Source organism: Conger conger, chromosome 2 (assembly GCF_963514075.1).
Source record: "Conger conger chromosome 2, fConCon1.1, whole genome shotgun sequence".
Classification (NCBI taxonomy): Eukaryota; Metazoa; Chordata; class Actinopteri; order Anguilliformes; family Congridae; genus Conger; species Conger conger.
This window is the reverse complement of record NC_083761.1, coordinates 25,791,389-25,816,490: the sequence shown is the minus strand read 5'-3', so window position 1 is coordinate 25,816,490 and position 25,102 is coordinate 25,791,389. Positions and strand designations below refer to the sequence as shown.

Sequence of the window (25,102 nt, the reverse complement as noted above, 5' to 3'; positions counted from 1 at the left end):
GTATTTAGCTTTTGAAGCAATACAGCAATATAATATTTTGTTAGCCAGATTTGGTCATTTATAAAAGCTAGAGACAAATTATCACGTTGGACTATAGAAAATACACAACTGGATGTTTTCTGTTTAGCTGTTTAACTTGACTGTACTTTCCCAATTATATGTACTGTAAAAGTAAAGGTAATTCTCACCAAATGCTAAATCAGAGGTTCACAGATTTGTTTTTGTATTTTGGTACAGGGCATTCGTCAATGAAAGGTTTGTTCCAGGCACATTCGAATGAACTCAACCATACAGCCCGTAGACCTGTGCCTGAGCAGTGACACATGTAAATGCCTCATCTCATTGGAAGCCCAAACTAGGAACAAGAGTTAGGACCTGGGACAGTTCCTGTGGGGGGAGAGAGAGAGCAAGAGAGAAAGAGAGTGATTGTGGGACATTTTCCAGAAACAGTAATTATACGGAACTTTATTAACCAAGAACAAAAAACAAACACAAACAACCCTCACAGGCAGAGAGAGACAGAGAGAGAGAGATACAAACTATATATAAATGTTTTATTTAATGTTCATATAGTCCATTGTCATTCTCATCAAAATTGTAAGTCAGAAGGAGATGGAGAGACCGTTTTCAGCTGCTGTATCTCTGAGCGAAGCACCTGTCGCACGTCACTCAGCTCCCCTTCCTTTAGCTCCGCAACCTCGTTCTTCAGCCTTAGGAACATCAGCACCATCCGCATTAGCATCACCACCATCATCACCATCACTGTCATCATCATCATCACCAAACATCATCATCACCATCACTACCATTACCATCATCACAATTACCATCATCAAACATCATCATCACCACCATCACTGTCATCATCATCATCACCAAACATCATCATCACCATCACTGTCATCATCATCATCATCACCAAACATCATCATCATCACCACCATCACTGTCATCATCATCATCACCAAACATCATCATCATCATCACTGTCATCATCATCATCACCAAACATCATCATCACCATCATCACCATCACTATCACTATCATTACCATTACCATCATCACAATCATCATCATCAAACATCATCATCACCACCATCACTGTCATCATCATCATCACCAAACATCATCATCACCATCACTGTCATCATCATCATCATCAAACATCACCATCACTGTCATCATCATCATCATCTTCATCATCAGTATCATTACTGTCATCATCATCATCATCATCATCATCATCACCACCATCTTCATCATCATCATCATCACTATCACTGTCATCATCATGTTCATCATCAGTATCATTACTGTCATTATCATCATCATCATCATCACCACTGTCATTATCATCTTCATCATCATCACTATCACAGTGTCATTATCATCACCATCTTCATAATCATCACCATCACTGTCATCATCACCATCTTCATCATCATCACCATCACTGTCATCATCATCACAATCATCATCACCATCTTCATCATCATCACCATCACTGTCATCATCATCACAATCATCATCACCTTCAACATCATCATCACCACCATCATCATCGCCATCACTATCATCATCAGCGTCATCATCGCCATAATGTCATAGAAACTATAAATACTGCATAGCCACTATGTGCTGATCCAAGAGCAGTGTCTACCTTTTACACAAAGTGAATTGGGGCTGTTGTGCAGGGATAGACTGCAGCAGTTCTCAGTAGTGACCCCATAAAATTGGTTGTCAATCACCGTCTGAAACGGAAAGCTTTGGTCTCTGATGAAAGATACTGTGATTGGTTGAAAGCCAGTGAGTCACTGTAATAGATGATAGCTCCACTTATTTGGGGTTCAGGAAGCTAATCAGTGGGATTAATTCTACAATGGCATATTACTAGGAAGGACTGACATCATCCAGTTACTAACTGATTTGAGATCAGTAAATAGTTCTTCCTTCCATATATAAAATACTGTCCTACCTCCAATAATAAAGAGAAGTACGTTTTATTACTCAATCAAGCCATCAAAATCAACCAATGGCGCAGAAGCCAGAAGCAGCCACATCTGCCTTAACCAAATTTATTAAAAACCTTTCTGTTTTCTCATATAGAAACAGACCTGGTTCATTGCTCTGTGATCCATGAGGGGTGGGTAGAGTCACCTTGTTACAGAATGGGGATTAGGGAGGCCAACTGCTATTATTACTATTATAATTTTTAGCATTACGCTATATATTTTTTATTTAATAGATTCTTTTGCATTTCTGTGCTCCCGTATCCCTCTCACCAACAATTAATGAAAATACTTGATCGCAAAAAAAACAATGCAGAAGCTGTGTGTGCCTGCGTGCGTGCACGCGCATGTATAAGAACATGTCTGAGAGGGAGAGCGGACGTCAATTAAGTAAGGGTGATCAATATCTGCCGGATGTGCTTACATTTACCTGCTCTTTAACAGACAGCTATCGCTTAGCGAAATTGACACTGCGTATTCAATTTGAAGCGGTCGATAGGTGTGTAAGTGAGCGGCGGGTTTGGAGCGGGCCGAGGGACCGTGATTGATGATGTGCTAAGGGAGAGTTATCACAGCTGTGGTCGGGAGGGGGTGTCCAGCACACACTGAGGGGGTCGTCCGCAGCAACGTGGCTGGGGGATGGAGAGAAAGAAGCCACAGCCGTGTGATTTACGGCCTGTTCAGCCCCCATATTTCCCATTGATTTCACTTTGGTCGAGCCCCACAAGAGAAGAAAGCAGCCTCTGCAACATGCCGGCCCCAGAGGCCCCAACTCAGCTTAATTAACCAGCCGTAGCAACAGATACACCAGAGTGCATCACTGATACATTACCACTTATATGATACACACCAGAGTTATTGCTACACACCACTGATACACACCAGAGTTACTGCTACACACCACTGATACACACCAGAGTTGCTGCAACACCACTGATACACACCAGAGTTACTGCTACACGCCACTGATACACACCAGAGTTACTGCTACACACCACTGATACATACAAGAGTTACTGCTACACACCACTGATACACACTAGAGTTACTGCTACACACAACTGATACACACCAGAGTTACTGCTACACACCACTGATACACACTAGAGTTACTGCTACACACCACTGATACACACCAGAGTTACTGCTACACACCACTGATACACACAAGAGTTACTGTTACACACAACTGATACACACCAGAGTTACTGCTACACACCACTGATACATACAAGAGTTACTGCTACACACCACTGATACACACCAGAGTTACTGCAACACCACTGATACATACCAGAGTTACTGCTACACACCACTGATACATACCAGAGTTACTGCTACACACCACTGATACACACCAGAGTTACTGCTACACACCACTGATACACACCAAAGTTACTGCAACACCACTGATACACACCAGAGTTACTGCTACACATAACCGATACACACCAGAGTTACTGCTACACACCACTGATACACACCACAGTTACTGCTACACACCACTGATACATACAAGAGTTACTGCTACACACCACTGATACACACCAGAGTTACTGCAACACCACTGATACACACCAGAGTTACTGCTACACACCACTGATACACACCAGAGTTACTGCAACAACACTGATACACACCAGAGTTACTGCTACACACCACTGATACATACAAGAGTTACTGCTACACACCACTGATACACACCAGAGTTACTGCAACACCACTGATACACACCAGAGTTACTGCTACACACCACTGATACACACCAGAGTTACTGCTACACACCACTGATACACACCAAAGTTACTGCAACACCACTGATACACACCAGAGTTACTGCTACACATAACCGATAAACACCACAGTTACTGCAACACCACTGATACACACCAGAGTTACTGCTACACACCACTGCTACACACCAGAGATACTGCAACACCACTGATACACACCAGAGTTACTGCTACACACCACTGATACACACCAGAGTTACTGCTACACACCACTGATACACACCAGAGTTACTGCTACACACCACTGATACACACCACAGTTACTGCAACACCACTGATACACACCAGAGTTACTGCTACACACCACTGATACACACCAGAGTTACTGCAACATCACTGCTACACACCAGAGTTACTGCTACACACCACTGATACACACCAGAGTTACTGCTACACACCACTGCTACACACCCCTGATACACACCCCTGACCCATCGATACCACTGATACACACCACTGATACACACCCCTGATCCATCGATACTGAGTTACTGTACTGTTACAGCACACACCACTCAGCTACAGATAAGAGGTATAAAACAATTCGTAAAGCTTTGAGTGTTCCCAGGAGCACAGTGGCATCTATAATTGTGAAATGGAAGAAGTTTAGAACCACCAGGACTCTTCCTAGAGTAACCGGGCAAGAAGGGCCTTGGTCAGGGAGTTGACCAAGAACCCAACTGTCACTGTAACAGACCTTTGAAAGTCCTCTGCAAAAATTGGAGAACCTGCCGGAAGAACAACTATCTCAGCAGCACTCCATCAATCAGGCCATTATGGCAGAGTGGCTAGACGGAAGCCACTCCTGAGTTTTGAGTATCTCAAATATATTTAATAATATCTACTTCTCTAAAAATCTATTTTGATTCAATTTGAGTCATCTCATTTAGTGTTTAATGTTTTATAAACCTACACCACTGAAATTTCACAGTTGTAATTCACATTATTTAAACATTTTTGTGCAGGTGGTATTATTTTATGTTTACTTTTCAATGCTTGGGGGAAAGAAAGACAACTAAAAACCATGCCATCCGACACTATGAAAATCTGCTGCTTGTATATGCACTCAAAACAGATGCTATAGTGTCCTTTAGGTGTGCCATCACGTATGCTTAATTAGTGGCAATTGATGTTGATTACTGGGATAGGGACGATGTGAAAATCTTCTTCTTTCTCTTTACACTCGCTCCCTTGGCCCTGTGATCACTGCACATGGGCTATCCTACCACTGCTACGCGGACGATACCCAACTCTTCGTCTCGTTCCCGCCGTCTGATACGCAGGTTTCAGCCCGTATCTCTGCTTGCCTGAGGGACATCCAGACCTGGATGGACAACCACCATCTAAAGCTCAACCCAGGTAAAACTGAAATGATATTCATCCCTGCTAATACCTCTCCCCATCTGGATCTCTCCATTTCCCTCGGGGATACCACACTCACGCCGTCACCCAGTGCAAGGAACCTCGGCGTGGTGATGGACAGCAGACTGTCCCTTTCCGAGAACATTGCGGCGGTGACCCGGTCTTGCAGGTTCTTCCTATACAACATACGGAGAATCCGCCCCTTTCTCACCCCCTACTCGACCCAGCTCCTGGTCCAAGCGATGGTTCTGTCCCGCCTGGACTACTGCAATTCCCTCTTGGCTGGCCTCCCAGCGTCCGCCATCAGACCCCTCCAACTCATCCAGAATGCAGCAGCTCGTCTGGTCTTCAACCTTCCCAAATACTCACACGTCACCCCCCTGCTTACTTCCCTCCACTGGCTGCCTGTCATGGCTCGCATCAAATTCAAAACATTGGTGCTAGCCTTCCAAGCAGTTAAAGGGTCTTCCCCAGCTTATCTGCAAAAAATCATCAGACCCTACACCCCTGCCAGACCGCTTCGTTCAGCCTCCACAGGCCGCTTGGCACCTCCCCCTCTCAGAACCTCCACCTCACGCTCACGACTACTGTCTGTTCTGGTTCCACGGTCGTGGAACGAACTCCCCGTTGAGGTCAGAACTATAGAATCTCTCCCCACCTTCAAGCGCAAGCTGAAGACACACCTCTTCAAGCAGCACCTCTCCCCATCCCTCCCTACCTCCCTGTGAACCTTAATTGTTGTCTCTGTGACTTGCTTTGTGTATCGGTATTTTTAGTTGGCCAGGTAAGCAGTGTTTGGATAGTTAACTTTGGTCACTTTTGCTGTTTGTTTGTTTGTTTGTTCAAAAAAAAAAAAAAAAAAAAATGGCCCTTGTCCTTCTCTTTGTTGTACAGGTAGCAGTTGAAATTGTACTTCCCTCTAGGGTCTTTCAGCGAACTTATCCCTGGTTATGGGTATGCACTTTGTTGTACGACGCTCTGGATAAGAGCGTCTGCCAAATGCCAATAATGTAATGTAATGTAATAATCGACTGAAAAGAAGGCTCTGACTGAGGGAAGATTGAATTTCAGGTGATGAACCTGCCCAAGATGTATCAGTAGGGTGACCTACTGATATGGTATCACCTGGTGCAGCTCACCTAAGAAAAACACTGTCAGTTAATGGCCTCTGGCTGACTGTTGCTTTCTCTGCTTCCAGACAGCTTGTGATCGCCTCTGCTTCTCCAAGTTGTGTGTCCAGGTCTGCACACACACACACACACACACACACACACACAAACACACACACACAACCGCTATGCCTTTGTCACATTATTTTAATGTTAAACATGTTTGAATTTTAAATATTCTTTAACATAGTAATTCCCAATAGTTGGTACTAAAGCAATGGCTTAGATACCACACCATTGTGATACTCCTTGTACTAACACTTGGAAAGTAAAGATTCTCAGGCTGATAAAATGAAGGAATCGTTTTATCTGTAACCAAATGAATTGAAACAATACACGTTTTATAGGGATACATGGAAATATTGATGTTGCACAAATACAGGTCATTACATTTAGTATTGGTTGGTGTGTGTGGCACGTGATGGCTCTCGGTGACCTCTGACCTTTGACACACCTCTGAAGCTGAGAGATTTCCTCCTGCAGGACCGACTTCTCTGCCTGCAAGGAGAGAATTCCTGCATGGCCCTGCGTCATGCGCTCCATCTCTGTTGGGACAGCAGTGGCCATTTTTCAGTCAAATATAATATTTCTCTAACATAGCAGGGGGCACTTTTCACCCAAAGATGAAAAAAAGCACTCATAGGTTAATCCATATAAGGTGATGGCCATTAAACTGGCAAGCAAGTATCATACAAACACGGGGTATAAAATGCACATATTGCTTTACCAGGGAAATTGTGATAGTCAGTGATACAAATCGTGATACAAATTAAAATTGTGGTGTCTACATAATATTTAATGTTTCTTTTGTAAATGTATTATTTTTGTATAACTATTATTGTTTGTTGATGTGTTCAGGGATTAAGAGGGTAAGTGTTACTTCTTCGCATATGTAAATAGGTTTACGTTTAAGTGCTGGTGGAGGGAATTCATGATGTCTTTTTATATTTTGTTGTTCATCTGTTTTTAACTACTGTTTCAGTTTTGTTACTATGTTCGAAATAAAGATATCAAATCAAATCAAAAGAAATATGAACTGAGCTTGTCTGTTTTATTGGATCCAATGAAATACTCTCCAAAAGTGCAAACTCTGCCTTGTGGTCTTCTTGGTTGGCTCAGTTGCACCAGGCTATTTAAAAGCCATACAATGTGTAAACTTGTTAATGACCATGGCAGCTGTCATAGTTGCAAGAAGACACTAACCTAATATGTTAAGCACGCAAAAAAAGCACATCTTCCATACAAGGGTAAACAGGGACAGTGTAGCCTCCTGAGACTCAGCAGAAAAAGGTTTAACTTTTAGTTTTTTGACATAATACAATGTCTTGGATGACAAAAACATGTTGCCCTGCAGTAGACATCAGGTCCAATAGCATATTTGGTTATTGAGAATAAAACCAGAGAATGGGTTTCCAGGATATGGAATATCTGCACATCCAACAGTAAACTACACCAAATTTCAATTGAGAAGAAACAGTATATAAATGAAGGATAAACTTAGGCAAACTGAGAGAGTGCTTGTTTCTTTCAATAGTGCTCTGCTTTCAGCAAGAACATTTTCTGACAAAGGTCACCCGGCCAAAAGCTATTACAAGTAAGTTGTAATCTATTCCAGGGCACCAACAAGTTTTTTGTTTGGTTAAAAGAGACCGGTCATTACAGATTCAATACCAGTATTGCTTAAAGACAAAGGACATTGCACCTGTCATCTGTAATTTGTGTTCTACTATAACTTAAGTAGGCTATTTCATTGTATGAAGACAAATAATTAGGCCTACTCCTATCTGCCCTTAAACAATACTATTTTAATAAAAATCCTTCATTCGAAAAGGTCCAGTTCTATGAATTGAGATAGTAAGCTGTTCCAAGAAATACTGAAGAGGTCCAATTGCTTGTCATTCTACCAATTGCTCCCTCTTTTATTCATTACTGTTTCTGCACCATTCTTTGTGTACCAAATCAAAATGAATCCCTTGCAGAATGAAGGCAATTTTCCAATGAACGTTACTGAATCAGCAGTTTCTTGACTTCAAAACAAGGTGAACAAAGCAAAACCTTTTTTAAAAGTCACTTGCGCATTACTGTAACCTTGCTCCAAGACCATTTTTTGAGTTCTTAAAAATCATGGTGCTCAAACAGCAGGTCGAGGCATTGCCTTAAATTTAAACTGATGCAACGTAGATGAAACTTGGTGTGATCTTTGCTGAAAAAATATCTCATGAGCATTAATCGTCATGTTTCACATGATCTCCAGTTCAGGACACTTACTTATTTCTCTGACATTGCTTTCATGTGTCTTGGTCTTTCGTACCACACTTGCTCTCTATATGATATGGCAGACACTTTATATACTATAAAATGATCATTCATTGAGTAGACTCCACTTCAGGCTACAGGAAGCACACCCTCATTGAGCGACTTCTCCTCCCTGTCCATGGTCTCCATCTCCTCCCTGGCCCGGGTCTCTTCCCTGGCCTGTCTGTCCATTAACAGGTTGAACTCAGCGTTGAAGCTCAGAATCTCCTCCATGAATCTGTCTCTTTCCTCAGCTGCCCCACACCGTGCCTCCTCCTGCCAGAAGCCCCAGGACAGAGACAGTGAATCCTCTGGGCATTAACCAGACCTGGGTCAAATATGTCAATCTTTTGGATTCAAGAACCTTTCTTTGCTTGATTTTCCTGGTGCAACTGAGCCAACCAAGAGTAGTTTACCATTTTTGAGATTATTTCATAGGTTCGAATACACCATCCATCCATCCATCCATTATCTGAACCCGCTTATCCTGAACAGGGTCGCAGGGGGGCTGGAGCCTATCCCAGCATACATTGGACAAAAGGCAGGAATACACCCTGGACAGGTCGCCAGTCCATCGCAGGGCACACACACCATTCACTCACACACTCATACCTATGGGCAATTTAGACTCTCCAATCAGCCTAACCTGCATGTCTTTGGACTGTGGGAGGAAACCGGAGTACCCGGAGGAAACCCACGCAGACACGGGGAGAACATGCAAACTCTGCACAGAGAGGCCCCGGCCGACGGGGATTTGAACCCAGGACCTCCTTGCTGTGAGGTGGCAGTGCTACCCACTGCACCATCTGTGCCGCCTTCCAATACACCAGACAAGCTCAATAAAGCGTAGTAAACTATTTGAATCCAAGATAATAACCATTTAACCCAGGTCTGGCATTAAAACAAAGCGACATTTGAATTTCAAATAGTTTTTCAGGCAATTGATACAAAACATTAGAAAGCAGTGTTATACTGTATGTCTATATGCTGGAATCTATGCTTTTTACTTTTTATTCACTGTAAAACAGGCCAGCTGGGTAAAACACACCCAGGGTTTACAGGCCAGATGGAGACAGCATATACTGTGGACTTACTGCACAGGCCAGCTCAGCAACCACCACCATTATACAGCCCCACCATGGTGATGTATAGCAATTGTTATATTTCTCCAGGCAAGAAATACAGTACACTGTAGTGCAAATGATCCTCTCTAACATGATCATTGTTAATGATCCTCTGACCATTAACAATGCCTTATTTCTCATTTGTAAGACAAAATGCATTGCTAATGTACTTTCAAACCACAGTTGTTTGTGCATATGTGTGTGTGGGGGGGTACAGAAGACCGTAATGCGTACAGAGGTTTCTTTCAGTTGCCTCTGTTGAGTGAGAAGCTCTTCTCGCTGTTTCTCCCTGCTGTCATTGCACTTCTTCAACTGCTCCATCTGCAGCCCATACTCTATCAGTACCTTGCACTACAGAAGCACACACGCAGGCACACAAACAAACAACTCACAATTTGCAGAGAAATTCATTTGAGCAGCACGATGCAGGGGAAAACATTATTTTCGCAGCTGAATGTGAAAATGATTTGATTACAGCACGGTGGTTCCTGACTGTGTCTCACAGGTGTAAATAAGAAGTGAACGCTCTTGTGTTCTTGGTTTTAATGAATTCAGAAAAGGCCTTCCCCCTCCTTCCTCTCTAATAGAGCCTCTAAGCCATGAAAAGCAAACTATTATCATCTCACATCTAATTACATGTCACCTTGCTGCACACAAAACACCTGCTTCAATATCAGCCCCGAGGACCTCTTTGCAAAAAGCTCACTGCGAAAAGAAACTGCCATAATGAGGTCTTTGAACAAACACGGAAATAAGCAGAGTTTGTCAGCTTGTGTGTACGTGTCAGATACAGAGAGAATGTGTTATTGGGAAAGTGCATATGCGAAAGTCCCAGTGAGAGTGCATGTGATGTATGCGCGTTAATTCATATTTGTGTATGGGTACGCATTTTATGCACATATATGCATGAGCCTGGATGTGCTCATTGAATTCACCTTTTCAAAAAGCAGTGTTACAATGTTGAGCTGGTTATTTAATTCCCTAACATGTATTTGTAGGGTGCAATCTGTGTGTTCTGTATGTATAAGTGTACACAATAGAAAACAGTAGTAGTAGCAGAAAGAATATTTCATTGCTAGTTCCTCTACAATGCATACCTGCGTTGACATTTAAGGCAGCTCTAAGACTGCTACCAGAATGCCAGAAACATTTTAAATATCAGCCTCATCGTAACTGAATATACAGATCTTTGACTAATGTACCTCCTACTGGTTAAATCATGGCTGATAAAATGTAAAAGACAAAGATAGCTTATAGGTGCTGATTCTGCTTGAAAGAGCAGCATGTCAATGAATCGGCCCAGGCATACAGTTTGATTTCCCTCATTGATTTCTTGGCGCCAGTCAAGATAAATTCCTGAGATATTTCAACAGCCTATTTAAACACATATGGATCCTGCAGGCATTTAAGTGATGTTTATTGCAATATGTAAATTTTACACCTGTCTTCCTGTCACTAATCATTCATTGCTTTATGTAGTATGTGTAATATGAAACATATCGGCGCGGAATTGGAGAAGATTGATGTGCACAACTTCCTCCTGTGATTTACGCGCAGTGAAAAAGGGCCCCCGACTAATGCAATCCATCGGAAATGTGCGATTGATTTTGCCATCGCGCTTACGATCGGCCCGCTCGGCTTTAAATGAGGGCCCTTCTTTTAGATGAGAGTAAAACAAATCACCACTTAACAGCGCCTGTACTGTCAGTGTCAACACTTCATCAGCCACACAGCCGCAGTACTACATGCAGCAGGAATCAGAAGGATAGCTAATTTTTTATTTGCATTACTTACATTAATACTCGTTTGTAATTTGCTGACAAGCACACGTTATATTTGTACACAATGGCAAAGTTCATCATCGCAGTTATAAGTCATTACACGCGAACACTTCAAAGGATTTTCAACATCGTTGCATTCTGTTTTTCAAGATGTTTGTTCAGAAACAATCTCTGTTCTTAGTTCATAAAAAAAACATACAATTCTTGAACATGTGATTGTGTTGACATGCAATAAATTGTGTTATCTATCTTTTTGTGGGTTTCAAGACACTCATATTTTGACACCCTCTTGAAGGAACTCATATTATGCGTTATATGATCAATCTAAAACAGACATCTAATTGGCACCTATAGCTAGCTAGCTAGTCTCATTCTAGACAGTGCTGCAAATGAGCTAATAAAATTGCTTCATCCAAACAGCCAATGCTTTAGAAACAGCACAGTAGCAGCGCATTATTAACAGATAAAAATTTGATGAAACCAGAGAAATACGTGGACATTTAAATTTGTGGATGAGCATACTCTTCATCCTACACACCCAAACTCAGAGAATATTCAAGAGAAAGATCTTCAATGCACAGATTTTTTTATTTAACCTCTAACCTTTCAAACCCAGCTATTCCTGGTCACGGTCGTGAGAGGTGCTGAGGCCTATTCCTAAACAACTGTATTCAATTTTGCACAGATATAATGTGTACAAAAACATATACATCATAATTTACTTTAAGAAATTGTTCCTATCTGTTGGCCATGATTTCAAGTTTTGTCTCCTGGCGTTCTGTCCAGTTACATCCATTTCCTCAAACTACTAGACATTGATGACACTGCACTTTCCTGCCATATTTATTTGTAACATTTAATCTAATCCACCATAAAGGCAAGTACGACTTCTGTTTGACTGGTTCGGTTGCTTGCCATTATCAATCAGGGAAGAAAAACTATTGATCCATTTGGCAGCATCTCCATTCCTTAACTGTTTTTAACTATGTAGGCTGCCAATTATTTGTGGTATAATTCCTGGTAATTTTATTAGATTTTATGCAACCAAAACTGATGCAATTTTGAATCCTGTTAATTTTTTTCTGAACATGTTCCACTGAATTAAATAGCATGACATGAGCATGGCCTGAGGCGGCACGGATGGTGCAGTGGGTAGCACTGCCGCCTCACAGCAAGGAGGTCCTGGGCTCGAATCCCCGTCGGCCGGGGCCTCTCTGTGCGGAGTTTGCATGTTCTCCCCGTGTTTGCGTGGGTTTCCTCCGGGTACTCCGGTTTCCTCCCACAGTCCAAAGACATGCAGGTTAGGCTGATTGGAGAGTCTAAATTGCCCATAGGTATGAGTGTGTGAGTGAATGGTGTGTGTGCCCTGCGATGGACTGGCAACCTGTCCAGGGTGTATTCCTGCCTTTCGCCCAATGTATGCTGGGATAGGCTCCAGCCCCCCTGCAACCCTATTCAGGATAAGCGGGTTAAGATAATGGATGGATGAGCATGTCCCTATTTATTAAAAATAATATACATGTCAGGTGTGTTCTGCAGTTTGCTACTATGAACAGATGTTTTAATTGGCTGAGGAGCATACAGATTAATCAGGAAAATTACTGTTTGGGCTAGTAATGATGTAATCAGAAGCGAAAGAAGACAGAGAAGGACCAAGTTCAGGTAGTTGTGTGATTGAATTAAGAGCTGAATTCTGTTTGTTTACCTTTGGTTTCACACCCTTCTGCCCTTTGCCTTTTAGGTATTTTGCAACGTCAATGAATTCCAATGACTCAGCATGCATCCAGAGTCCAGAAGAAAATTTTTCAAGGAAAGCCTGGTTATTGTAGTTGGTACTATATAGCTATGACGTATGCCTTGCCAACTTGTACAGTGGCTTCAGAAAGTACTCAGACCCCTTAATTTCAGCACACTTTATTTTGTTGTAGGTTTAATTTTAAATGCCATTAAATTTATGCCATTTTTGGCCATTAATCTAGACTCAATAATCAATTTCACAAAGTAAACAGTATTAAATATCTAAAACTGAAATCTCTCATTTATATAAGTATCCAGACCCTTAATCCTTCTATTATGTTAAGAGTTTATGACCACTTTTATGTTTGGATTCAAATTGACCCCAACAGTTTAAATATAGGCAAAATTATTGCAAAAGAAAAATGTTGACCGTCTTTTTGTCTCCAAAATTAGCTTTTCATCCTTTTAAATATGAAAAATCTGTGAGAAACATCTCATTTTAGAGCCTGGGTGGAAACGTGCCACCAGGATCATCCACAAATAAATCGGAGATAAAAAATAAAAATGGTTGTATATTTTCTGACATTTTATACAGTTACAGAAGGTCAAAATAAGCCCATACAACTCATGCAAAGTTGGTACAGGACTTCTGAAAACAAAGCATTCTGTTTATTGCATGTTTACTATTATATTCCACCAAAATAGAAAAAAAAATAGGAGGGTTAATTCAGTTCTTTGTAGATGCCCATTTGGCAGCAATTACAGCTTTGAGTCTTCTTGGGTAAGTCTCTATAAGCTTTGCACACCTCGATTTGGACAGTTTATCCCATTCGTCTTCGCAGATCCTCACAAACTCTGTCAGATTGGATGGGAAGCATCTGTGAAATGCCATCCTCAGGTTTCTCCATAGTTCTATGGGATTTAAGTCTGGGCTTTGGCTGGCCCACTCAAGGACAGTTAGAGACTTGTCCTAAAGCTACTCCAGCTTTGTTTTGGCTGTATGCTTCTCCATTCACCCATTCATACACACACTCACACACCGACGGCGATTGGCTGCCATGCAAGGCCCCGACCAGCTTGTCAGGAGCATTTGGGGGTTAGGTGTCTTGCTCAGGGACACTTCGACACAGCCCGGGCGGGGGATCGAACCTGCAACCCTCCGACTGCCAGACGACTGCTCTTACTGCCTGAGCCATGTCGCCCCCTATTAAAGTGGTCACTGAGTATATTGAGTCCATTGTGCTCCTGGGAACCTTTAAAAATGGTATTATACCATTGCCTTGACCTATGTGTGACAAGGCGAGTTAGACTCACTGTTGTCCCCAATGGTGCAGTAATTGAGGTGGGGGGAGTGGCACCGGCAGGATCTCACCTGTTGAACCAATCTCTTGGCTCCCTACTTTTTAAATGTTTTTCCTTTCTCTCCCTGTGATCTCTCTGATCGATTTCCTGTTTCCTGTCTTGTCCTCTCCCTGCCTTACCACAAGAGGTAAGAAAACATCTATTCTGTTTCCCCCCCTGATAATATTCCTTGGGTTAGGAACACCGCAGACTAACGCAATGCTTTGGTTGCAGCTTGCTGTCCTTGTCTGTTGGGTAATTCGTCGGGATTTAGCAGTGTCCCCTGATTTCGGTAGGTGGGCTATATTGTTATAGCTGTAATTACTTGGCATTCATCGACAGTAACGTTATATTCTCTTCTAATTCATTCATTAAGATGCGCTTGTTTGCGGAGTCTCCTCCGAAACACGGAAGTAACAACTCACGCAGCTTAGAATTCCACGGATTGTTTAGTAATGTACCGTTTCGCTGTATGTATATTCCGATTGGATTTTAAGTATAAAATACTAGGTTTACAGTGACTCTTTCTTCACTTTGTAGGCGCAACAGTCACTGCTGTTTTGCCTCGGTGCTGTTTTGTTTGAAGTTTGTTTGGTTGCGCTTGTCAGGCAGGCGGAACCCGCCTGGTGTCGGGCACGTTCGCTAGTGCCCTGTGTTGCACGGCCATAGACTAGTTGTTGGCCGGACGACCTAAGGTGTGTAGCGGCTGGTGCGCGTGGTGTGTATATTACACCTCCGTGCCTTGAGTCTTCTTGGCGTGGCTTCTTAGAGGCGCACTTGTTCCTTTCTATTTCCTTTATTTTCATGTATTGACGCAACTGGTATAGGTAGGCTGTAGTTAGGTTATTCATTGGACTCCTAGGATTTGTCTCTTGTTGTATAGTGGGCTCGGCGCTGATTGATGGCGGGGTTAGTCAATAGGGGTACCCTCCTCACGTGTTATAGTGTTAGTGTTAATGGAACCTGAATCACATATAGTATCACCTTGTTTGCAGTAAGGCTTGCTGTGAGAGCACTGGGTGGTAACTACACATTGGGAGCCCTGAAGGTGAGTATGCCCCATCCCATCAGTGTCGTCACCCACCATCCTTAACCTTTACATCAATCTATTTATTCCTATTTATTCTGGTAAAATTGATGTTCAAAATAAATGTATGTTTATAAGAATATGAGCATTTGTCTTAACCTCATTATTGCCTTCCAGCATCAGAATTGATTTAATAAATTAATTGCATTTAACTTAGACCACGTCTCTGTCTTGTTATTAACAAACTGTAGAGGGGGCCTCTGTTATATTGTGTGACTGGGCGTACTTCAGGTTGAACCTTACATTTATGCTCCGGTTACATTCGCCTCACCTCGCCTTAATTGGGTAATTAAAAATGGGTAAAAATGCCAATCTATAACACAGTAAAGTGTGCAAAAAGTGAAGGGATCTGAATACTTTCTGAAGCCACAGTATCTTGGTGAAGAGTAAGATACAAGCCAGCAGGCGTATTATTATGCACCCTGCTCCTGCCAAATGGCTGAAGATAAGTGGGTGTGTGGTCTTGGTAATGACTTGGATGGGAGACCTCCTAGGAAACCTAAGTTGCTGCTGGAAGTGGTGTTGGTGGGTCAGTAGGGGGGCGATCTTCAGTCTGGTCGAAATACCAGCAAAAATGCCCCAGGCAGTGACACTATGCTGTAGGAGACACCTTCTTTCAGATGAGACATTAAACCAAGGTCCTGACTCACTGTTGTCATTAAAGATCCCATGATACTCTTTGCAGAGAGTAGGGGGCTCCCAGGTATTGTTGCTAAATTTCCAACCTGGATCTTTGAACCTGCCACTTAATCATGCCCTGACGCAATTGGCAAAAACATTTTTCTCTCTTTTTCCACCTCACCTGGTGTGTGGTGAGCGTTCTGGTAATATATTACCCAGGTGAGTGCTACACATGGTGGTTGAGGTGGGTTTCCCCCTCATCAATGTAGACCAAATATAGACCAAGTGCATATTGTCCCAGTGTATAATACAGAAATATATGGCTGGTTAACACCTCATTACCCCTGGCATGCCATATATTCTTAAACCAGTTTAGCTTAGTATGTTTTTTCTCACTTTCTCTGAATTGTTAAAAGATTAGTGTTTGGAAATTGGTGCAATATTTTCTCACCTTTTCCTCTAGCTGGTTCTTAGCACAGTTTAACTCTTCTGTTGTTGTCTTGATCTGTTCTTGGTATTTGCTGATTGCTGCCTTCACTGAAAAAAATAAGCTTGTTTCACAATTTGAAACCATATCAGTACATCCATGACAGGGTCTTGGCAAATGCATAATTCGTGCTTAGCAACGTGGTGTACTTTGAATGCTTCTGGCCTTAGGCCAATCAACAAATGAAGTTCGCCACAACAGGCAACACCGTATATTGGGTAATTTTCTGGAACCCGCTGCTTGCTAACTTAACATAACATAAGATAAAAACGTGATGTCGAAAACAGGCCATTCAGCCCAGCAATGATCGCCTTTTCCTACCTCTAAGTGTACCTACTGCCTAATTTGCCTAAAAGCTAAACAGAATCTAACACCGTATCAAGCCTGGTCTTGAAACCCCCTGCCTCCACTACATGCCTTTGCAAGCTATTCCAACTTGCTATATCCACTCTGGTATAAAAATCCAGCTATGACCAACTTGAAATAACACAGCTAACGATACCAGCAGTTTCAAAACATTACTTGACCTGCTCAAACCATGTTGAGTATATGGAGCTGTTCTAACTGGTCAACCAATTACCAGCTGTTTCAAAACCTAGCTTGAGCTGTTTTTTTCACCAGGATAGACTGCTGGTTTTGCAATAAAATAATAGAATAGCTAAAAGCAGCGGTCAGCGTTAGCTAGGTAGCTAACTTGGTTCTCTCGGCTGGCAAAGTTAGCCACCTACCGTCCTGCATCAGCCTTGTTTGCTCTGAAACTTTTTGTTCCGTGAGTAAAATATGATGAAACAGCTTATCGAGACTCATATTATTAGTTGAAGGAAACCTCAGGTAGCTGGTTCAGTGTATTGGTAGCTGATGCTTGTAAATTATAACCAAAGATTTGTGTTTTTTCATAGGACTGGTGAGCCAGCTATTCTGACATGAAAATCGTTTTGTGACGCGTCGCCCTCGCGAGAATCCTGTTGCACGAACTGCAAGAAGCTGGATTGGTATCATTAGCCTGCTAGAAGGGGCCATTCGGTCAAAAGGCTTCATGATAAATGGCAGTTTATTAATACTGGTTCTGGCATGAGATGCATCCCTCCCCACATATTATTATTATTATTATTATTATTATTATTATTGTTGTTGTTGTTGTTGTTGTTGTTATCTTGATTTTATCCTTGTTTCTGTAAAGCACTTTGTAACTTCTGTTTGGAAAAGTGCTTTATAAATAAAGATCTATTTGCGAAATGGATAACCTTACGATTTTTACCTTATTTTTAATTGTGATTTATAACCCCACAAATTCATTCAATTCGTAGGACTGGTTTGTGTAGAATGTAATTCATATGGCAAGCAACAGGTGGCACTATCAGTTCACACAACTGAATCAACCATTTTCGTGCGCGTGATCATCCTGGGAAAATGAAAATAGGCTACTTTTATCCACTGATGGCTTTAAAACAATGTCGCCATTACTTTGTATAATATTAATAACTTTAGTTTACGCTCTGGTGTGACTTCCCATGTGTTAATTATTGAATTATTTAATTATTTACTAAGTCATTATTTAATTAGTTATTATAATTGATGTTGACATGTAGCAAATTTTCTTTTTATTCGCACCATGATTTCCGCATAATTAAGAGCTATCAGTGGACTGTTCTTTATTTGTAGGCCTGAAATCATGTTTATCATTTCTGTAACTCCGAGTAACGAGGCTAATATCAGTGTACAATTTCTTATTTCCGGAAATGTATACATTAATTTGTGTTTGCTGTTACCTGCATCAGAAATTCAGCCTAGTTTATGCCCATACATTTAAAGAAAACAACAATGATTCCCTCCAAAATAGCCACTCCACCCACTCGCAACAAATTCAAGATGTGGCATTGTAGTCCTCTAATCACTCTAAACATTACGTCAGTCCAATTACCATAATTATCGTAAATAAAGTATTGCATTTGGTCGAACCAGCGCATTTATTGAGTTTCTGCCCAGTGAAAATGTTCTAATCTGTGTTTGGCCAAGTAGCTACATTTAGATATTTTGGATGAGATCGCTGATCATTTTAAACCTGTAATATTTTATTTCTGTAGCCCATGTTTTGTAAGGAGTAGCCTATACATTTGATGCCACAATGTTTACTTTGATGCAAATCCCACTAGACCTACAGAATTCTTAAATGTAGCCTACCTTGAATTTATTCTTAAATTGAGCACTTTGAAAAGCTGTTAAATTGGAAAACACCCGCTCAGCACCTGATATCTAAATTAATAATTATTATATCACCAAGGAAAGTAGGCTATAATCGAAAGTTATCTAAACCAAAGATTGTGGGCAAAAACTATACGAGTAAGACATGAAACGGGTAAAACGGAGCGGTTTGCCATCTCTGTGTTCTCCTGGAGGAGCTTAGAGCGCGTCACACCAGCAGTTGCCACTTGGTTGGGGTTAAAGCTGAAATTCACTACAGTGGCTTGTGTGTCAGTGAATGCTCAGAGTGCGTCTGAAACCTTGGACAGTCGGAATTCGGGGACCACTTGCGCATTTGCTTCCTTGTTTATTTGTCTTTTTTTTAGCTCGTTTGAATGTGAGTAGTTCGTTTACGATCAGTACGGGATTCCAACTTCCCCAGAAGCTCTTGTGTGCATAGCTCGTGGATGTGATCTAAGAACCAGTTAAGTGTTTGAAATCTCCTGGATGCATGTGGGACACCCAGTTTTTTAACGGAGTCTCCATGGATCTGAAGTGGGACAAAGTGGATCTATCTGGGGAACTGAAATTCTAATCCCTTCCTGTCTTCAAATAAACTGCTGTCCAACACTGTAAATTCCCACGGGCAGAAAACGCAATGATTATCACAGCTTTATACGTCATGTTGCCCGTGTTGGGTAAGTTAACATTCCTGATGACATAATTTTAGCCCTTTTTGAACTCAGAATGTTTTACTTAACATTGTAATGTATAGCTCCGGATACCGGACAGATTGTGAATGCAAGAGGAAATATAGGTTATAATCCACAAGTATTTTTACGAGCAAGCAACTTTAAAACAAACAGTAATAGAAGTAGTGACTGTAGCAGTGTCTAACACGGTTTAATACTCTGGGGAAATAATCTAATCGGTAATTACGCAGATAGAATTGCGCTCTTGAGAAACAGTATAAGGTCTTTCTGTACAAGTCAAAACAGGTTCTGAACACTCACAAGTTTAAAGAAACAGTTCAATGAATGAAACAATGTTATACGTGTGCGTCTGTTGACGAGTCACTATAACAATGTGCATTTTTTCTCATTGTAATGTGTGTGATGATGATGATGATGATGATAATGATTATTATTATTATTATTATTATTATTATTATTATTATTAGTAGTAGTAGTAGTAGTAGTAGTAGTAGTAATAGTAATAGTAGTAGTAAGTAGTACACAGTAAAATGTTCAGTGTTAAATAAACTCTGACAGAGTAGCCTACATATGGTCCCTATTAGACTCATGTACTCTGTTACAGCTGAATTAACACTGCATTCTGCTGTGTATCATTTTTAGTATGATTATTCCCACACAGATGTACTGCTGTCCGCGGAGGAGAGTGTGCTGGCTCGCACGGGTCGCCTGGACTGTGTGAAAGCGAGCGAACAGTGTCTCAAGGAAACGAGCTGTAGCACAAAGTATCGGACAATGAGGCAATGTGTGGTGGGGAAAGAGAGTAACTTCACCATGTTGGCGGGACCCGAAGCGCAGGACGAGTGCAGGAGCGCGATGGAAGCCATTAAACAGAGCCCACTCTATAAGTGCAGATGTAAACGGGGCATGAAGAAGGAGAAGAACTGCTTGCGTATTTACTGGAGTATATACCAGACTTTACTAGGTAGGAGTACTCGTCATCTCCCGAGTAATTGCGGATACGCTGCGCTTTTCCCAAACATCATGAATCACTTTAATCATGAATGAGCAACAAAAATCAACTGTTGGAATACGTACAGAAACTTTATATAGGATACCACACATCATTTGGCGATCTTAGTCTACATTATGGGCATCCGAGTCTGTGCGTAAAGTGATCATCAATCATCATCAATCGGCTTTATCCGGCTACTGTTACAAGTAATTCAGACCGGATTTATTTACTCTTAGCTGGTAGACTGCTTCAGCAATTGGATTAGAATCCATGACCCAAGGGAGTTTTGGTCCAGTGATAAAGCCGATACATTTAAATCAAGACGTGTGAACCAATTTGACCAGTCACTAGCGAGCACCGCAGTAAGCAGACCTCAGCAAACAAACGATGCCGTCGGCGTCGCGCACGGTCCGTGTCGTGAAACAATATGCCTAATTAGCTACTGAAAGTGCAACAGACTGATGGATTTACAACAGCACAACGCAGAATAGTCCTGAAATACACAAGCAAATTGGTAATTATTCGAGGTGTTTAAATACAACGTACCACAGTCGTTCAAAGCGCAGAACACAACCGTTTAAGGTTTATTAGATGAATGACAAATTTGTCTTACCAGCCACTTAAGGCCAATCGATTTATGTCTTGGTGAATTCAAGGTGTTATTATTATTATTATTATTATTATTATTATTATTATTATTATTATTATTATTATGTTGATTATGGTTATGATGATGATTATTATTAATAAAAAAGAAAAACCGAAATTGGTTTTGGAAACCCCCAGATACCAAGGGACAGGGGCAGTTGACACAGAGACACTCATGTGGATCGAGTGCAAACAACAGCAGACACACAGATTACTTAATAACTAATCAATGCACAGTGTGTATAAAGGTTTTAACCGATCAATGAGAATATGAAATAAAAATGGTACTCAATTCCATACCTCGTTTTCAAGTAGGCCTAATTTTTATTATGAGAAGTTAGACACATTCATTATAGCAATTAGCTGTATGATTTTTTATTTTATTATTTTATTCAGATTGTTTTATTTTTACTTATTTGAATTCTCAGGAAATGGTGTACTGGAGGATTCCCCCTACGAGCGAATGAACAGTCGTCTCTCTGACATTTTCCGGTTAGCTCCTATAATTTCAGGTAAGACTCCGGGCTCTATACGGTCTAATTGAGTGAGTGTATGGGATAAGAGAAGAGGTGTGTCGTGGGAAAATCAGAGTGTTACTTTGTGAAAAATGGCCTTTGCCTCAGAGAACCTATATCCATAAAAAAACGTTACTATCTCAATGGTCAAGAGCGAAATCACTTTTACGATAAAAAGGCAGGTGAATTGACCTGATCTTTGATCTCTAATCTTTGAATTCTGCTTATGATTTCACAAAATATTGGTGATCTGTCAGCACCAGGGCCACATTTTAGCATCCAATTTTTGTAAATATATTTTTTTCATTTAAATGTCCCTTGAGATCTCTTTTTCCAAGGAAAACACATAGCAACATCATGGAAACATTTGTATAAATTCTACACCAAAGTGCACTGCAGTTAGACTGAGTCTACCTCTACTTAATTAATGTGGACCCTCCACAGCATGTCGAACTGAGTAATCAGTGTGTCAGGGCATGAAAGTTAGAGTGTCGGAGCAATGAGTCAATTTTTGCAGTGGGTCAGTGATTTGTTTCTAAGGGCAGTCATCAATGCGGCAAAGAAAAGGCCTAGAACTCATCCCAGATCATCGGCTTTGTCTGATGGGCATAGATACCATAAGGCATTTAAAACCAGCTGGAGCACAACTGGAACACTCCTTATGGCCTTTTAAATGGTGTTGAACACTACATTCTCTCAGAAGCTGGCTGCCTCTAGGTGGCAGTGTTGGTCCCTGATGTGTGATCAATCAGAAGCACAAAGAGGGAGCTATGTTATCGGCCATTGTTGGGCTGTTTGACACTGTGGTGATGAGACAAGCAGACAGATGGACACAGAGGGTTGTGACAGTGGGAAGTTTCTTTTCTTTGGACCGTATTTCACTTCGAGAGCAGGGAAAGACAAGACCTCTGCATTGATAAAATATCAGCTTTTATTTAGAGAGATGAAGCTAAAAGATTTGTTCTGCATACAGACTTCAGCATCAGTACAATGTCATTCTCCTGGAAACTTTTATATTCTTATAACCTGACCATTACAGATGCATAAGTTCCCTACAAAGGAACTGCCAATTGCTGATTGGATAGAGTGCTTTCCTGTGGTCATCTTTTTTAAATAATAAGAACACAATACCCAAAGTCGGTTGAGAAAAATGCACAAAAAAGTGTCTCAGACACCAAGTGAGAGCTGGTGGAGAGACAGTATTGAGGAACTGCCTCTTTATTCTGTGCCTACACAAAAAAATCAAATTACAACATTGATTTTTTTGTATATTAATGATGAATCAATAGACAATGTGTATCCAGATTTTGACTGACCTATAAGATTGTGAAATATAGATATATAAATCCATACTTAAGTTTTTATTCTCATTACAAAGTAATATGACTAATGGCATATAAGCACACACATGCACTTGCACACACACACACACACATTCTCCAAAAATAGAATGGAAATACCAATAAGCTACTCTGTAGCAAGGGAGGCTCAGTGTGGCAAGTAAATCTTAGTGTGGAAGGTAAGGCTCAGTGTAGCAGGGGAGGCACAGTGTGGAAAGTAAGGCTCAGTGTGGCAGGTAAGGCTCACTGTGGCAGGTAAGTATCAGTGTGGCAGGTAAGTCTCAGTGTGGTAGGTAAGACTCAGTGTGGCAGGTAAGACTCAGTGTGGCAGGTAAGGCTAAGTGTGGCAAGTAAGGCTCAGTGTACCAGGTAAGACTCAGTGTGGCAGGTAAGTCTCAGTGTACCAGGGGAGGCACAGTGTGGCCAGTAAGGCACAGTGTGGCAGGAGCGGCTCAGTGTGGCAGGAGAGGCACAGTGTGGCAGGTAAGGCACAGTGTGGCAGGTAAGGCTCACTGTGGCAGGTAAGTATCAGTATGGCAGGTAAGGCTCAGTGTGGTAGGTAAGACTCAGTGTGGCAGGTAAGTCTCAGTGTACCAGGTCAGGCTCAGTGTAGCAGGTAAGTCTCAGTGTACCAGGGGAGGCACAGTGTGGCAAGTAAGGCTCAGTGTGGCAGGAGAGGCACAGTGTGGCAGGAGAGGCTCAGTGTGGCAGGTAAGTGTCAGTGTAGCAGGGGACCTTCAGTGTAGCAGGTAAGGAGGTGCATCAGTTACTGTAAAGATGCAGATTCTCCAAGAGTTCTGCAATGAGAAGCCTGGGAGTGTTTTCTCTTTTCTTCAATATTTTCTTATTTTTCCCTCAGTTCATTAGCAGAAATGTGAGGCAAGGCCCTGCTTGGCTGCCTGTTTGTTCTCATTAATGCTGAAAGTGCGCTTCTGCTGTGATGGCTGGACTATTGTAATGATTTGATCAGATACAATGCGTTACAGGTGCTTTGAATCACTTGAAAATGTTTAAAGTGAGCCGCTCTGCAGTTGCATGACTTCATAAATCTCAAAACACCATCTGAAAGCAGTGTGCTGCCTCTCAGTGTGTCCCTCTTTATTGAATAAAAGCATGAGAAGGCCAGTGTGTTTTCCCTCCAGAGATGGGCTGCAGTGGCAATCACTCTCGGCTTGCAGATGCGCCAACAAGGACACTAATCTTAATTCAGACACACAGGGGCCAACCTCTGCAGAACCCACTCAGGGGCTGTGACTGCATAGTTCTCCGGTAACTGCCATACAGTCAATTAATAGTAAGATTTTTTGAAAGAGGATTTGGGAAAAGGTATAAGCATTTGTATCATTTATTTTTTATTTTGTTGTCATTGTTGCCAGTTATGTTTCACTTTAGTGAATGTTATTATTAATCTGTGTTCGTGTTCAAATACGTATATTGCTGTAAGCTTACATCGTGTATTACGTGCCAATAAAGCTGGAATTGAATTTGATTATGATTTAAAATTTTAGAGAGAGAGAATTACAGAGCAGGAACAAGAAATGACAACAAAAAAAATTGTGTTGGGGGAGGGGGGGAAGGAATAGAAAGAGATAGACTGACTGCAAAAAGGAATTGGAGAGTAAAATTAATCTTGACCGCTCTGGGAAGAGGTTCTTTCAGGCAGGGAGAGTGAAACAGAGGGATTAGACTCATATCAGGCAGCAGGCAGACGGAGAGTCTCTCTGGCTGAGCTTGAGTGCATTTCCGCTTTAAAAAGTGAGAAAAAGAGTGTTGACTAGTCTATAGCACTGTGCCCACCAGGTCACTGCAGAGCTCAGTGAGAGACAAGCAAGCTGCAATGACACATTCTTTGTCACCAAAAACTTGGCATGAATTTATTTATTGTGTTTTATTTAACATAACAT

General features: G+C 41.5%; 2 protein-coding genes across 6 annotated transcripts in view; one reads left to right on the top strand and one right to left on the bottom strand.

Moving 5' to 3' along the window:
- Positions 1-540: 540 nt before the first annotated feature.
- Positions 541-17,801, bottom strand: ccdc172 (coiled-coil domain containing 172). Of its 5 annotated transcripts, none has more exons than XM_061232607.1 (7): positions 17,536-17,793; positions 16,772-16,857; positions 9,988-10,104; positions 8,740-8,905; positions 6,778-6,879; positions 6,305-6,407; positions 541-710 (listed from the first exon to the last, which is right to left on the bottom strand). In XM_061232607.1, exons 1-7 carry the CDS (start codon positions 17,612-17,614, stop codon positions 590-592), a joined length of 774 nt encoding a protein of 257 aa, XP_061088591.1. In that variant the 5' UTR covers positions 17,615-17,793; the 3' UTR covers positions 541-589. The 5 variants fall into 5 exon arrangements, with proteins under 5 accessions (XP_061088591.1, XP_061088593.1, XP_061088592.1 ...); XM_061232610.1 differs by having other exon boundaries at positions 687-710; positions 6,789-6,879; positions 17,536-17,792; XM_061232609.1 differs by lacking the exon at positions 9,988-10,104 and having other exon boundaries at positions 17,536-17,801.
- Positions 17,802-19,332: 1,531 nt separating this feature from the next.
- Positions 19,333-25,102, top strand: part of gfra1b (gdnf family receptor alpha 1b) — a 44,797-nt gene continuing 39,027 nt past the window's right edge. Inside the window, exons 1-3 of the mRNA XM_061232191.1 lie at positions 19,333-19,686; positions 20,363-20,665; positions 21,772-21,855. Coding sequence (XP_061088175.1) covers positions 19,647-19,686; positions 20,363-20,665; positions 21,772-21,855 — 427 coding nt within the window. The 5' untranslated portion in view covers positions 19,333-19,646. The remainder of the gene's footprint in view (positions 19,687-20,362; positions 20,666-21,771; positions 21,856-25,102) is intronic.

Bases quoted from the DNA above. Each gene is read 5' to 3' on its own strand.
- ccdc172 (XM_061232607.1), bottom strand. From the start codon at position 17,614: ATGAGTCTCGATAAGCTGTTTCATCATATTTTACTCACGGAACAAAAA. The intron at 16,858-17,535 runs GTAGGTGGCTAA...TATTTTTTTCAG, and splicing joins AACAAGGCTGATGCAGGACG to TGAAGGCAGCAATCAGCAAA. The intron at 711-6,304 runs GTGAGCTGCACC...GATGTTCCTAAG, and splicing joins ACTGACAGTGTTTTTCTTAG to GCTGAAGAACGAGGTTGCGG.